The sequence below is a fragment of the Planococcus citri genome, chromosome 1, assembly GCF_950023065.1.
Source record: "Planococcus citri chromosome 1, ihPlaCitr1.1, whole genome shotgun sequence".
Taxonomy (NCBI): Eukaryota; Metazoa; Arthropoda; class Insecta; order Hemiptera; family Pseudococcidae; genus Planococcus; species Planococcus citri.
The window spans coordinates 28,533,812-28,550,514 of record NC_088677.1 but is presented as its reverse complement, the minus strand read 5'-3'; the positions used below and the strand labels follow the sequence as shown (position 1 = coordinate 28,550,514).

General features: G+C 35.6%; 2 protein-coding genes and 1 long non-coding RNA gene across 6 annotated transcripts in view; 1 reads left to right on the top strand and 2 right to left on the bottom strand.

Annotated features, from left to right (window-relative positions):
• LOC135831213 (mucin-5AC-like) overlaps window positions 1-16,703 on the bottom strand; it is a 407,292-nt gene that overhangs the window by 302,993 nt on the left and 87,596 nt on the right. The gene's annotated exons all lie outside the window — the stretch shown is intronic.
• LOC135831216 (uncharacterized) overlaps window positions 1-16,703 on the top strand; it is a 256,152-nt gene that overhangs the window by 157,926 nt on the left and 81,523 nt on the right. The window contains exon 5 of the long non-coding RNA XR_010556163.1: window positions 3,341-3,399. This is a non-coding gene — a long non-coding RNA (uncharacterized LOC135831216). The remainder of the gene's footprint in view (window positions 1-3,340; window positions 3,400-16,703) is intronic.
• On the bottom strand, window positions 10,794-12,887 carry LOC135842228 (uncharacterized). The gene is made up of 4 exons (XM_065359581.1): window positions 11,915-12,887; window positions 11,450-11,549; window positions 11,241-11,345; window positions 10,794-11,155 (listed from the first exon to the last, which is right to left on the bottom strand). The coding sequence occupies exons 1-4, from the start codon at window positions 12,760-12,762 to the stop codon at window positions 10,946-10,948; spliced, it is 1,263 nt and encodes a 420-aa protein (XP_065215653.1). The 5' UTR covers window positions 12,763-12,887; the 3' UTR covers window positions 10,794-10,945.

Sequence of the window (16,703 nt, the reverse complement as noted above, 5' to 3'; positions counted from 1 at the left end):
TCAACGTTTATTTGCTTCGGGCGATTTAATTACATGGAAGATTGAACATTCCCAATTTCGCGATGCTATTTTTCAATTTTTTTATTCTTTTTTTAGTTTTTAATAATTAATAGACTAGAATAATAATGGTACGATAAATTTCTCGAAATGAATAGTTACTACCGCCGGCAATGGCGGGAATAAAGTTTGAAATTGTTTCACTTGGGAGAACATAATTAAAGGAAGTAATTTTTGGATTCGACAATTTTAATCATCGAGTGAATAAATACGATTCCCAGTGAACTGAATTAGTTATGGTGTTTTTTTTAGCATAGATATAAGAAGTTGCATTATCGCCGACAAAATAGGTCTGCTGTCTTGATAAACGTGGTTTTTATTGTATGCATTTAAATTTGAATTAGAAAAATATATAGGAACCAAAAGAACGTGTAGAATAAGTTGCATAATCGGTTTGCCGTAAATACGAATAACACGATATGTGCATCCAGGATCACATTCGTGACACCCTCCCCTTCACCGAGATTACTAAATTGCGTGATTCGATAGCGAGAAAAAAATGAAGAGGAGTATCCACCATTAAGGGATGAAAAAATCGAGAAAGCAGGTAGTTGCAATTTTTTTTTTTTAAAGGGGCTGTTGATTCCAGTCAAATTTGAGACCTCGTGTAATTTTGATAAGCAATCGATTTCGTTCTTTAACCAAAAGATCTAAATCGATAAAAAATGGTCTGATCATCTGTTTCTGTACAATAAAAATTTTCAAAATAAATGACATTTCAAACTTGAAACTAACATATGTAAGTAGTGGAAGTTGTTGCATATGGTTCAAAACCTCTGTGATAAAATCTTTAGAAATTCATCCTAAAGGTGAAACCAATTCGAAATTCTGCATAATTTCTAATTCACTGCACCCTCTCCCTGCTCCCTTGGGCTCTCTTTTTGATTAATTGGGCATCAAAAACTGATGTAGAAACAGAAAGTTACTCGATATCAACGATAAAATTATGAATTTTGGTTCCACGATATCCATACCCCCATCTCCCCCCCCCCACTGAGATCGCGTTTTGAATTAATTTATTGGATGAATAATCGGTTTTTAATTGATAAGTTTGAAAACTTTATTTTTTGCTTCACTTTACGAGTAAATTAGATACGTATGCCTGATGAAGTACATTTTTCAATTTTTAGGTGAATTTTTAAAAATGAACTTTTAGCAAAAATGAAGGAAAAATCTTTTGACTGTGGCAAAATTTACTTAGAAAGATGAATGTTGGTGAAGGGGGCCCTATTTTAGACTCCCGGAATCGATTAGAAACAGTTTAAAACTATCTTGAGCGGTTCTAGTTGTAATTTCGACTGCTTAAATTTTCATCAACTTGACTTCTCTATTTATATCTTCACCTTCAGGTATATTTGGCTTTGGAAAACTACACCATTGTTTAGAGAAAATTCTCAATTTCGTTTTTTTTTTCTTCTTTTTCAATTAATATAATTGGTTCATCAACTAATTTTCTAGTTCAAATTCTCCCATCCCGTGAAAATGTTGGGAATTTGTCCATGGAATTTCTCGCAGATGTCAAAGGGTTGGATGAAAAATTTCATAAGGTGCACCTACCTATATGTATTTGTAAAATTGACGATTAGGGAATGGTCCAATAAAAGTTTTGATAATGACTGAAAATATTTTGCATGGTATCAGGGGACTACTTTGGTAAAAAAAATTCTCCATTTGAGTTTTTTCCGAACAAAAGGAATGAACCTTTCAAAAATGGGAAGGGCGAGGGGTAATTTCTCAAATCGGCGGGGAGGGAGGATTCTTTCTGGAAACGGGTGGCCCCTCAGGAAGAAAGAGCCTCAAGAAATAGCCCACTGTCTTATTTTTTTCAAAACAGTCGATTTAGCATGTTGAAAATTGACCATAGACTGAATTTCTGCTTTTTTCCTAGAACGTGGCTGCAGCAGTGAATTTTTCAAATCTTCAGTTGTGTTGGCGAGGCAAATAAGAAAAAATAAAAACATTTTTGGCTATCCAAGCTGATGAAAAATTGTCAAGGGTGGTTCCCTGAATAATTCCTGAGATCTACCACCCCACAGATCCCTTTTTAATTTGGGGGGGGGGGTAACCTCCTCAAAATTGGATTTTCCCGTTATCTCCACAGGGCTTGATTTTATCGAAAAAATAATTATGTACCTATGTAATTTTATTTTAAGTTCTTGGAGGTAGGAGAGTCCTAAGAAAAAATTTTTTGCATTATTTATATTAGGGGTCATCCACCTACCCCTCCCCTCCCCTCGCCACTTCCTGCACCCCTCCTGGAAGTCCCAAAACTATACTTTTTATCCGAGAAATTTATTAAAACAGTTTTTTAAAAATCACAGGCCTCTCTTTTGCCAGACTCTCCAGAAAGCGCTGGCCCAGAGCAAACCCCCATTTCCCCCTTTCGATGGTCCTGCATAAAGAAGTCTTAAAGTGTTTGAAAAATGTCCTGCCAAAAGTCTTGCCGAAGTCCTGCCTTTTCATTATCGTGTTAGTCACCTTATCATAGGTATTAAAAGTGGCCATACTAAATTTTTTTCGAAAGTTTTTGTCTGAAGCTCTTCTCTGAAAGAGTCAATTTCGATTGTGGAGCGCACTCAGTTTTAGAGTCGGAAGCAAGCAGCATCCTTTAAAACCTAGATTTTGATGCTCATATTTCATTTTACAAAATATTGGGCCCCATAAGCCCTCAAATTGATTTCAGAATCGAAATCAAGACCTTCGAAAACCTGCAATTCGATACCTATGTGGTATTCTTCCAATTTTTCAGTCCAAGCTCTTTTTTTGAGAGTTCAATTTGGGGGGGGGGGTTAGAGGAGGGAAAAGTGTTTTAATTCGAATCAGTCATATCGAAAAGTATTTTCAAAATAGGGCTGGAACCTGCAGAACCTTTTGGAATTGCCTTCAGTCGACTCCAGCATGTTGAAATTCACGTACAAAGTAAAAATTTTGCATTCCAATTTGGGAAGATCTGCTGAAAACTTCATAGTTGCATAAATAAATTTAAAACCGTTCTTAATCGATTTGGGAAGTCAAAAATGCGGCACATGCCAAATTTCATATTTCTACGTCAATTTGGTAAAATGCGACCTTCAAAAATTCACCAAGAATCGAAAAATGCACTTCAGCGCTTTAAATTTTGACTGCAGATGCGTTTCTGCATCTTCTTTCAACGTGGCTCGGTCCGGTTCAGAAATTTGTGTGCTGGTTGGGATCTCTATTTCTTTGATTTGTATTTACGGGCGAACTGATTAATTAATAATATTATGCTACCAGTTTTTTATTTTTCATTTTGTTTTTGCAGATGCGACGTTACCAGTCAAATGAACAAATGTTGCACAGTAATAATGGCAGACTTTCAAAGTAAGTACCAATAATCTATAAAAGTGTTAAATTTCTGGACCTGTACGTACACACATCCACCAGGACGTTTCAATTTCATCAAAAAGCCTCACAAAATCTCCATGCACTCGATGTACGTACCTACACACTTCATCGAAACTATAGAAACTAATTTGAAAAATATTCCACGTAAAGTACTGGCCGTCGAAATATGGGTCAGTGCGTAGAATACAAAAAATTCCACCAAATTGGCCGGCAGAGTGTACTTGTAGCTCGGGCCATTGGCGAGCAGCTGCATTTCAACTTTGGCGAAACTTTCGTTTCGTCGAGGAGTTTGTCAAAGTTTAGACGTGCTGTCAATGGAAATTATCGTCATGGATAGAGATACACTTGATGTTATCTGAGCCTACATTTATATTCATTATACGTCACGGTGGTGTGGCGAAGGATTACGCGTCCTCATCCTGCACCTGTCTAAAAACAACGTCGTCCTCTCAATTGTTTTTCATTATGGTGGTAAAAATACATATCATCGTCTCCCTAGCTCTTATAGGTACGCTGTATTACGAACTATTGAGAAATTTAAAAATATATTATGCTTATAAATAGTAGGTATACTGCATGATGAGAAATGTGTGATACATTTTGGCCATTTTACACGATATTTGCAGGGTTGGGTTGTTCATCGCCAGGTTGTGCGTTGCCTATACCCTTCAGAATATTTAACTTTTTTCAACGTGGTTATACGACCACGTGTAAAAGTTGTTTGAAATTTTAGGAATAATTTGTTTCGACCGTCCACTCGGCTAAAAATATTCTCTACCAGAAAACAACACATTTGGGCAAACGATTTTTATACCTAATTTGAAAGTACCTATGTAGCCAGCCAGGTTGCACGATCATATGGTAAAAATGCGAGAAAAACATGCAAATCGCAACGACGACGATGAGACACCGCAAAAGGTATAGAAAAAAGTTTCTCATAAAAGTAAAACCCTTTGTCGCGTCGCGCTCGTCGCGCATCGAACATCTGTTCGGGTCGGTGGTTGGGAAAAAAAGCAGAGAGGAAACTTTTATGAAGAGAAAATTTACAAAACATTTGCGCGGGGAGCGTACATGATAACCGCGATTGTTATAATTTCGGTCGTGTACAATTTTTTTTTCCTAGTATTTATGCATAAAATATGACTGGCTTTTGTATGCGTCTATTATCGTTTATGTCAACAAAGGGTAAATTTAACGGCGTGAGCAAAGTATATATTTGCGTAAAAGCTTAAAACGGGCTTTGCCGTAATTAAGATAGCGAAAAGTTAAAAATAACACGCTGCCGCGCAATAAAAAGTGAATTTTTAACCGAACGGTGCAAGAATGTTGGAAAAAATTCACGCCTGCGAGCTCGTGTCGTGTCTTACAAGGAACGTTCGAGCTCTGCGCCTAATAAAACGCTTCGTTTAAAAATTCAGACCAGCTTTGCTTTAATATAGCAAACGTTTTAAAATGATGTAAATCCAGTTGTTAATTTTGTTGCTGCGAAATTGTACCGTCGCTCGTAATCATCGCTGTACGTAAAATGGATGTACGCAGAGCTGCTGTGTGCTCGTTCGTACGAGTATATTATAGTGGGTATTTATAGCGACCGCAGTTTTCTTACTTTATTTAACAAAGCTTAAAAGTATATACCATCAGTCTGACCTTTGCGAGATATTCCATGTAGATGGAGATGACGTAAACGAAGGAGGGTATTTATATTATTCGAAAGAACTGGACAAATTAATGAAACTGCGGAAATACTTCCACAGACTGAAAATATAGTGCCCATCTAAACCCTCATGCACAACTTCAATTAATGTACTACGAGTACTGACAACCTTGACTGGTATTTTAAGCGAAAACAGTCGTACATAAAATGTACAACTGTGTCACAGTTTGAGGGTCGTCATAGTAGTATAACGTAACTTGAAGTAAGAGAAATAGTTCTACGAGTACAGATGTCTAGTCTCGTATTGCTAAGCGTGTTTATTAAGGGTAAAATAACGAAAACGACGATGTAGTAATTCAATATAATAATATGAGATAATACACGCGGTATAATATAACCTGTGATTCGTTAGTAGTTGTTGAAAGCTACGACGACAACGACGACAACGTCGGTGCAGAAAAAGAGTAAATTTTGCGGTTTCATACGTCGAAACTTTCGCTGTGCAAAGTTTTCCCGCCAAGTTACGTAGTTTTTTTTCAATATGAAATTTTGGCCGAGATTTTGGCAGAAATGAGCGGTTTTGTAAGCAACATTAAATCGTTTGCTATTTTATGGCATTTGGCTTATTTTACTATGCGGCGAATTATCGTCGTCTCGATAAGTTCTATCGATTTGTACGAATATTTACCTACCTATTTTAACGCTTGGAAATAGAAATTACAAGTTTGGTGGCTTGCAACTGATTTTTTTTTTTGAAATACAGTAAAAGCTCGTTATAACGCGGATTTTGTTATAATGCTGATTTCCTCTGGTCCCTACTCCCTAGACAACCCCATTTAAACTAATGTAAAATTAATCACGATATAACCTCATGAGTGATTGTTAATTGTGTCTTAACGCTCTAAAATTCAGGAAAAATCACTTTTTTTTTTAGAACTTTGACAACAAAAAACCACTTTTTTGCGACAAAAAAGCAAAATTTTCTGAAAATTTTGACCGCAACAACAGTTTTTTTTTAAATTTTTACAGTTTTGATTTAGAAAAACATTTTTTAAAACTTTTTGGGAAAATTTTGCCAAAAATTTTTTTTTTCAACTTTCAACAGTGGGAATTATTTTTGATTTTGGCCAAAAAAAGTGAGATTTTTTGGCATCAAACTTGAATAGGTAGTTCCCTTTCAGATTTTTTTACTTCTAAATAAGTACATAATACAGCTGGTTGTTCAAAATCCAAAATAAAATTTACATTTGAACTTCCTTTTATTACGCTTATTTGTTTTAAAATGAGAGTTCGCGATATAACTCTCATCAGCGTTAAAATGAGACTTTTACTTATAGCGTGTTTTGGCTTATAACACTCTTTTTTTTCAGTCCCTCGAAGAGTGTTATAACAAGCTTTTACTGTACCTATTCGGAATTGCTAGTTGTGAATTGGTTAGAGGAGGTGAAAATAGTCTTAAGATTCTTAGTACGAGGTCTGTCAAATAAGTTCCCGGACACTGTCTAGAAAAATGATCTATTTCACAAATTACGATTTTTTACAGGGTCCCCCTTCAAAGTAATCCCCTTCCGCAGCTATACACCTACGCATTCGATTTTTCCAGATTTCAAAGCACCTGGCTCACTCGGATTCCAGAATTGCCCATAGGAGCCGCGCCGATTCGCTTTTTATGTCCTCTGCACTGCCCAAATGAGTCCCCCTCAAGGAATCCTTGATCTTATTGAATAGGAAAAAGTCGCACGGTGCCAGATCTTGTGAATAGGGGGGGGGGGTGTTCGAGCACCGTTGTCCGATTTTGGGTCAAAAAATTGCTCACATTGAAGGACCACGAGCAATTTTTTGACCCAAAATCAGACAATGGTGCTCAAACATCCTCCCTATTCACCAGATCTGGCTCCGTGCGACTTTTTCATATTCCAACACTACTAGCGACATCTCTGAGTGGTTTCCGAGTGGTTTCTGACGGTCTTCGTCGATTTCAGTTTGGATTGCATCCAGTTTTTCTTTCGAGCGCGTTGTGACTGGCCTTCCTTCTCCTGGATCATGTGCTACCGAGGTACGTCCCTTTCTGAACCACCCTATCCACTCCTAGAAACTCGAACAACTCATGGTACGATCACCAAACCCTGCCGACAACATATCTTTGTTTGTTTTACCAGAAATTTCATCACGACTCTTTGTTCGATTTTTTTGTCGAGCTCCATTTCGTCACGTGCTCGACTATCGCCTCGATAAAAATGTCGCTAAAACTCGAGAACTTAACCGATCGACTTGAAACTTCGAACACTACTAGTGGATAGATATGGGAACATGGTACGTACCTCGGTTGGACACCAGTGTTACCACACCCCGCGAAAAAATAGCTGTCCGGGAACTTATTTGACAGACCTCGTACCTTTACTATTCCAGATCTCCCATCCTAATTTAAGTAATCATGGATGTATGCTCAAAATACAATATTTTTTACCTCTAAAAGGTTTTCATGTATTTTGGATCACCTTTTTCACACATTTTAATTATTGAGAAAAATATCTTGATCATCAAATGGAGATATAGCCTTGGACCAATCGCTTTATAGTTTATATTGCAAAAATAATCAAGCAATTCGGAATGGCTGGTGTGAGCCAGTGCTGACACCACTAGTAAAACAATCTAAGATATCAGGCATTGAGAAAATACCTAATTTTCCCTATTGATTGGCAGTTGACACGCTGCTATATGTCACCAGAGGTACTTGATTTGATATTTCTTACTCAGTTGGCATGCTCGGTGGCGTAGTGGGTTGAGCCACGGCTTTCTGAACAAGAGGTCGTGGGTTCAAATCCCGCTAGAGACGCAGGTGTTAACGTGTAATGTATACATTGTAGTGCATTTAACATCTATCACACATTAAGCTCTGAGCACCAGAACAGCAGAGGAAACAAAAATGCACGCAATCTGTTGCTGGTATCAAAAAGCTGTAACTGGTTGAGCAACTATAGGTTGCAATGAGTACGGAACTTAGGGTTTTAAAAACCCGGCTAGTGATGTATGAGCTACTTTATAGATAGTGTAGAAAGCAACGGGAAACTACTATGTGAAAGCTCAAAACAACATCGATTCCCTAGAATAATTGCTGTGGCAATAGGCATTCGCCTCACCCTGTTAGGGTACCACAAAAATGTGATTTCCAATGTCCTGTAAAGGACAAGGAACCACGATGACAACAACGACTCAGTTGGCATATTATTGAGATCCCTGGAAAAACCAACACCCAAAGACATTGGCTGTTTGAAACATGTGATTTGTTATTAGGCAGGTATGATCAATTTTAAGTTGGTTTATCATTGAGATCCAACTGTCAAACAGCTCTAATGTTATAGTGACTCAGATTTCGCTAACTGTCCTACTACATCTCGATTGACAACTGTTGGTTTATCATCAAGATCCAACTGTCAAACAGCTCCAATGTTATAGTGACTTACATTTTGGTGACTGTCCTACTACATCTCGATCAATAACTGGTGTTCTGATTAAATATGCTGATGTGGCGATATCCTGGATCAGTAAACAATAACAGTTAGTGGCTGACTCGAGTTGTGAAGTCAACCTCATTGCCGCTGATGAACCATTGAAAGAAGCCATCTGGATATCGAGATTATTTTGAAAGTAAATTTATTTAACTGAAATTTCAGTTCTCTTAGTGGATAACAAAAACACCATTAAAATCAATGAGAATGTCGAATTTCACAGCAGAATGAAGCATATCCAGAGGAAGTACATCTTTGTCTGTGACCAAATTCAAGGAAACATGATCAGTGTAAATCATGTTAGAACTCGAGCAGCAATTGGCTGATATTCTAACAAAGCCTTTATCATGTCTGAGATTGTCAATTTTATGAGACAATCTGGACTGATGTCATCGATATAAGATCTAGATAATTGCTGTACACATAGTTCTCAAATTAGGGAAAGTGTTGAAAATAATAAAAAATTGTGTCATTATTGGTACTCAATGATTGTATTTTGTCATTATTACCTGTAATTCTTCTGAAATTTTCCATTTTTGGCGACTTAAAAAACTTTGAGACTCCATATCTCCGCAAAAAAAAAACCAAAACAATTTCTCATTATAGAATAGAATAGAATATATTTCCGATCTTTTTTCATTTACAAGTAATTAGAAGGCAATAGCCCCTCTGTACCAAAAGGTGTGCGAGGAGTCTGTCCTTTGTCATCGTTTGATGGCCTCATCACAATATGAAATGCAAAAATTCGCCAATTTGGCATGAAAGGACTGCATATGAGGAATTTTTCATTTTTAGAGATTTTCTTGAGGAAGAGTGGTGAAGATTTCGAAACTTTGTGGGAAAAAGTGGAAGAGGAAACCTGAACTAACATATGATTTTTTTGAAATTTGTTGCAATGTAACGTAGGTATGACATTTATTTTTTGGAGTTCAGAAGTTGATGCAAGATGCTCAAAAAAATTATTAAGGGATAAAAAACGATTTTTTTTGTTTTTTTTTTGTCATTTTTCTATTGAAATTTTGAGCAACGTACTTACTTCCGTCAAAAGATGCAAAAATGATATTTACATTTTTTTTAAAGACAATTTTAAGTTCATTTTTGAGGCACTGAAAAATTACATGTTGTACCAAACAATATTTTAAAATTTTTAATCACCCATATTGCCCTTTGGAAATTTTTTAAACGTATTTATGAGAGTTTTAAAACGAGCAAAAACTCAAAAAATATGTGTAGTATTTTTTGGGAAATTTTCCATTAGTGTATCTTTATAGTCATCCACAATCTATGAAAATTTCGTGCCTTTTTGAGCACCTTTCCAAAAGTGTCACGTTTCATTTTTCAGTGCACAAGAATCAAGCCATAAATGAAGAATCAATGGGGATAAGGACGTACAGATAGGGAACGTAGGTTTTGAAGAACGTTTGATATTTTTGTTTCTTTTGACGTGCCTACGTTGCTCAAAAAATAAATTAGGTACATATTTTAAAAACCTTCTGTTTTCTAAGCATCGATTCTCCAGTAAGTGTGAGAGCTCTCAAATTAGGAAAGATGAAAAAAAAATTACAAATGGATGAAAATTTTCAATTTTTATGCCTAAAAATAAAAAGTTCCAGAACTCCAAGTCCAGTTTTTCCTCTATGGTCTTGCCAACAGTCGATACAAACCAAGTACATATATGAATCAACATGTTTTTGATTAGAAATGAAACATTTTTGAAAACAATTTTCTCATTCAAATTTTTGATTTTTCCCTCTAATTTTAGGGGATGGTTCCTGAGAGGACCAATATCATTTTGGAGAACGAGGATATTTTCTCTTGGAGTTATATAGAAGAATATATTGGCACAGAAATCGAGGTTGATTTATTCCATTTTTTTTTTTTGTATTTTTTACCTAGAGCTTTTGGGAGCCCCATACAATGGGACCAACATAGCTTGGGGGACTGGAAGAGAATTTTCTAGACAAAAGGATAGCTTAAATATTCTAACGCAGAAATGAACGATTTTCAAATAAATTGGATGCTTTTCATCGTTTTAGCTTTTTTTAAAATCATTTTCGTGGCTTCTTTTGACGTTCGATCCCCTCTCCTCTCCCTACGTATTGACAATGTTTCTAAAATAATCAACACAAGTTTTTTTCATCGTCAGTTAAGATTTGTGTATAATTTGTGAATTCCAAAGTACATACATAATTCTTAAAAATGTAATCATTAAAATAAGTGCATGAGTAAGTACATTTTGTGCTTATATAGGAAATCTTGTTTGAATCTTAAAATCTATTTTATCGAATGCCAAAGCATTCCAAAGTTGTGCACTTCGATAAAGATGATATTATATAGGTATTCCAATCGATGTGAAAATTTATTTCATTGTTAGTTTACGCAAAACATGGGTGTATGACATTTGACCATGCAAATATCGTGCAATATTATTCAGCTGCATTCCATGAACTTTGAAAACTGCGAAATTCTTTATCGACTGTGTTTGACCCAAGAAAATGTACACGATTTTTCGTACTTTTACCGACCGATACCACGGAGTAAAATAGACTGCCAGAGTTACCTCAGATACCTGATGAAAAGATAGTCAAATGTATTACGCTACAATTGAGTTGTACTGCGAAATCAAATTAGTAAATTAATATTGCTCAACCTACCGAGTTGTTCAAATTTTGCCCGGCCCAATAGAATAAAAATACGGCGATAACAGTCCCCATGCAACCTGCCAAAAATTTCAATTTCGTCACTGGTAACAACTCATTCTGTAGAATGGAAATTACAGAAAAAAATATGGCATCAGTTCACAATTCATGTTTTCTAACACTCTTAAAAAGTAGGTAGATGAAAAATTAAATAAATGGCTTACTGTTAAATAAGTGTAGAGTAAAATCATGCCAATCCAAAGCCCATTTATAACGAGCATGGTTCCAATGCCTTCGAATAACTTTCTCAAATAATTAATCATGCTGAAGAAATAAATAAAAAATCGAAATACGATCATTGTGAAGAAAAAACATATTAGATAGGTACCTTGGATAGTATGATGAAGTTTATGTATATGCCCTCAAAATGAGGTCGTTTTTAAATGGAAAAAATGAACTATTCCTAGTAACATTGCAAGGAAAAGCTCCCATCACATAGGTACTAGGTCAGGGAATAGATATGATAGGCAAGCACGGATACCAAAATTTCAACATCTATACTTCTCTTTTAGGCAGAGGTCTCAAATTTGATACAGTCATTTCCAACTCAAAATAAAGTTTCCTTGCAAATTTTTATTGAGATACAAAAAATGTAATTTTTTCCATGTCCTAAGAAAAAAAAAACTTACCGAGTAACCTGTTGGAATTCTAAAATGCCATGTTCTAACATGCAATTGAACATTCCGTTCCAATCAGCCGAGTGTTTCACTTGATCGTCCGTGTAAACATTCAAATCGCGAGTTCTAGAACGCAAAAAATTCTTTGTACTGGTCAACTGGACGCAAACAATGATACTACAATACAAAACGAAGCCAAGACTGGACCACGCTTGTGCCAGCGTAAGTGCATACACAATGAATATAATACCAGTCGCGATTAAATACAACCACATGCTGGTGTATTTTTGAATCAATGGTGGAGGAAACGCATAGTAAAGACTATTGCTTAATTTCTCTTCTTCGTAAAATAGTACAACGTCAGGAACGCTTGCAAATGTTAACACTAAGTAACTAATGGCGGAGGGTATTAGATACAGCGCGAAATATTTTTTCGCATCTGCGATAATTTTTTTCTGCTTGAGGCCTGATCCTAAGTCGAGCATTAAAATATCATCAACGTGTTGAATCAATGCTTCGATTCGATCCCCGCACAAGTACACGATGAGTGGAAAAATTATTGCTGCCGTGTTAATCATACACGCAAAATTCAGAACATGCAGTTTCACCATCAGATCAGTTTTTCTTTCTAAACACAAGTACTCCAAACTGATCACTGACGAATATAGCAATTGGTATGACACAATACCGTACCAAAAATATTTCACTCGTTTATGAACCTTATCTGTGAAATAAATGTGACCCGCGAAACAATACAATAAGTAAAGCTGATTCGCCACTGTGCTCTCGTAACCGAATATCTTCCCTGATCCTCGCAACTGTGCCGCGATTTTCTTCAATTCTAGCCACAAAAGCTTCATTTTTAAACTTGAAAATCACTTGTAATCCGCACAGAATCACGTTACGGCACCAACTGAGTAAGCATTCTATTTGAAAAACGTGTTTATTTTGCGTCAAAAAATCAATTATTACGAGTAGTGTTAACAATGTGACTGTGAAATGCATCGAGGAAAGCGTTTTGGTGTAAAAACCTCACGTTATATTTACTATGTACATACCTACATATGCATAATGCTCAGACATATAATTTTGTAAGATAATTGCGTAGAAAATACATATATACCTAGGTATACGTAGGTACTTATATAAAAACTATCGTATTTACCTACCATAGATACCTAATTACTTTTCATAGCGTTTAATTGTATGTTTTAAAGTAAATATACCTCATTTAGGTTAGTAAAACAGCACCTAGGTATTTTAATATTTTATGACTCAAGAAAAAGAGTAAATTTTTCGGTTCCATACGTCGTTACTTTCGCTGCAAAGTTTTCCCGCCAATTTACGTAGCTTTTTTTTCAATATGGATAATTTTGACCGTGATTTTGGCCGAAATGAACGGTTTTGTAAGCAACATTCAAATCGTTTGCTATCTTATGGCATTTAGCTTAATCTATTTTATCGATAGTCAAAGAATCCTAAAGTTGTGCGCTGCGTGTAAAACAAAAGAACGATCATTTTGTTCATCTTATCAGTGGTGATTTTTAGCGCGCTCCATGTTTCGTTTTAAATCGCAATGCTCATGAAGAAACACGAGAAAACAGTCAAATATAGTTTCTCATTATTTTGGTTCGTGGCCCTACTTACAAAATGGCGGCTATTTTGATTGACAGATCATCCGAAATAGCACATTTTGCGTTCCTACATGGAACTTGCACGACATTTTTTAAACCGTACAAAGGTGGATCGAAAGATCAGGCAAAAATTTATCACCTGTCAAAATTTCAAATGCTAAAGTGCCTTTTCCAATTTTTGGTAAATTTTTGAAAACCAAATTTATGCTACAAATGAGAAAAAAAAATCAAAATTTGACCAAATTGGCCGAGAAAGCTGAAATTTGTGATATACCCTATTTTCGACTTGCCAAATCTAATGGAAACTGTTTCAAACCGTTTTGAGCAGTTCTAGCGCCTCCAGCAGATTTTTGAAACTCGAAATTCCCACAAAATTCCATCAAAATGGAGTTGGAAAGCCGAAATTCATTCTGCAAACGGATTTCAATACGCTACGAAGTCGACTGCAGGTGGATTATAAGTCGTTTTGGAGCCTCCAGCGACTTTTTGAAAATTACTGGAGCCTCCAGTAGATTTTTAAAACTTGAAATTTCCTAAAATTTCATCAAATGGAGATGAAAAGCCGAAATTAATCCTGCAAAATAATTTCAATACGCTACGAATTCGACTACAGGTGGATTTCAATTCGTTTTGGTACCTCCAGCGACTTTTTGAAAGGTTGTATGATGTTTTTTGGAAAATTGAAATTTCCAAAAAAAGTAGCTGGAAGCTTCAAAGCCATTTGAAACCACCATGCAGTCGACTTCATGTCGTATTGGAGTTAGTTTGCGAAGTAAATTTCAGCTTGTTAACTCCATTTGATAAAATGTTGTGGGAATTTCAAGTTTCAAAAATCTGGTGGAGATTCCAGTAATTTTTAAAAAGTCGCTGGAGGCTCCAAAATGTCTTGAAATCCACCTGTGGTCGACTTCGTAGCGTATTGAAATTATTTTGCAGAATCAATTTCGGCTTTCCAACTCCATTTTGATGAAATTTTGTGAGAATTGCGAGTTTTAAAAATCTGTTGGAGGCTCCAGAACTGCTCAAAACGGTTTGAAACAGTTTCCAACCGATTTGGCATGTCGAAAATAGGGTATATCCCAAATTTCAGCTTTCTTGATAAATTTGATGAAATTTTGATTTTTTTCTGTCATTTTTGGCCAAATTTTGATTTTCAAAAATTTACCAAAAATCGGAAAAGGAACTTTAACACTTGAAATTTTGAAAGGTGATAAATTTTTGCTCGATCTTTCTATCTACCTTTGTACAGTTTAAAAATCTCGTGCAAGTCCTATGTTGGAATGAAACTGATTAATGAAAAGTGCATAATATATTTAAGAGTAAGATGGTAAAATCTGAACTCTCACCGAATTCGACAAAACTCACCCAAAATATTAGTTCTGATGCGAAACCATCTCAAAAAAATTTTGAGTACCTTCATGTTGGAAAATTTCAATCTCGACATTATCATAATAAAATACATAGTACATACATAAATGTTTACCTGGTAACAAATAACTCTACTTTCTCCTTCTCAAAATTCAAAATTATCTGATTGGTACTCACCTAAAACAAAAAGAAACAAAACAAAAATTTTAATTAGTCACCATAAACCACACGTAGATATTTTTACATGAGTAAATAAAATACATATAATGAGTTGTCGTCTGTAGGGTACCTACTGTAAGTACATATTGGTAATAGGATCAGGAGCTCCGGGCCTTTGGCCTGGTGCTGGGGGGGGGGGGTGAACAGTCCCAACCAAAACTGGAGCCCCCACTCACCGCGGCTCCAGGACCACTGGGTGGCCGAACCGTCCCCTTCCCCTCCTAGTTACAAGCAAAATTGAAACACTCTCAATCTTGGCTTAGCTTAAGTTGTACATAGTTTTTATAGCTGAATTTTAGCATTAAGTTTTGTCATTTAGTATTAGAATTTACATCACCCTCCCCCTAAACTTGAGATTGTACTGGTATTATTCCTGCGGAACCCCTCACCGCAGGAATAAGTAATTATAAGATGTACCTAAATAATATCCAAAAATAAACCTTAAAAAAAAAGGGATCAGAAGTATACAGTTTGAGATTTTTCTTTATAAAATGTACAATGTACATTCACCTTTGAGTATAGATAGCACAAAATTTTCGAGTACATTTTTTTGTCTTACTCATTCTTCATGTTTTATTCTCAATTATTTTTTTAATTCATTTTTTTTTTTCGTAGCATATCAGAAGCAGTAGGTGAACTGAAAAGCAGAGTGCATTTAGATGGATAGATAGTTAAGTAGGTACCTAAAGCAAAATATTTCATTTTCTCAAAATATTTCAAGACTTATTGTTATTTCAAAAAATATGTATACGTGTATAAGTAGGTAATACTTAGAACAAATGAAAAAATTCTTTTAAAAATTACACAATCAAACTGTAGCAATCAAGTTGATTTCAGTGAGTAATACCTATTATGGTATTCGAAAACGAATCAGAAGTAGAAAAAAACACAGGAATGATTCGTATCTCCGGGAGTCAAACGAACTTGAAAGGTAATTTGGCAGCTAAAGGTATAGCCTATTGGGCTTACTAATGTAATGTAATACATTAGACATTAGCTAGCCAGAAAATCATTCGTAATCGTAATCTTGATAAGAAATTAGAAATCTAATGCCCGCATTTCGTAAACCTTCGTTCTACATATAAGTAGGTAAGCAGGGGAGAAACACTGTTGCAGTGGATTATTATGTAATGGTTTCCTTCTACGATGTCCATTAGTCCTGCTGAGGGAGAGTTGGAATAATATACGTACTCAATGCAATGAATATTTCGTTTTAAAAAAAAAGGAAGTGAGAGAGAGTTTTTATAGAGACTTGATTTTTTGATGAAATATGTAGATGACGTAAAATTTTTAGTTTCCTATTGGACAGATAATGGTTTTTCGGGTGGAGGGGGAGAAGGGTTACAATAATTTTTTAATTTTTGCAAGTATTTTGTGTGCTGCTGTGAAAAATCCTTAGAATAATAGCCTAGTCTTCACATTATGAGTAAAGTAGGTAGGTATATAAAATGTGTTGAAAATGATCAATTTAAAAAATCAAAAATTGATTCTGGCAGCTAAAATTTTGCATCGTCGCATTTTCGAAAATCGCTGTCTTTTAATTACAGATATGGGTAACTCGACGGGTTCCCTTGTAGGAA

Coding starts and splice junctions, on each gene's coding strand:
- LOC135842228 (XM_065359581.1), bottom strand. CDS start 12,762: ATGAAGCTTTTGTGGCTAGAATTGAAGAAAATCGCGGCACAGTTGCGA. Junction 11,346..11,449: donor TACTCTACACTTATTTAACA/GTAAGCCATTTA, acceptor TCCATTCTACAG/AATGAGTTGTTACCAGTGAC. Junction 11,156..11,240: donor GGCAAAATTTGAACAACTCG/GTAGGTTGAGCA, acceptor TCTTTTCATCAG/GTATCTGAGGTAACTCTGGC.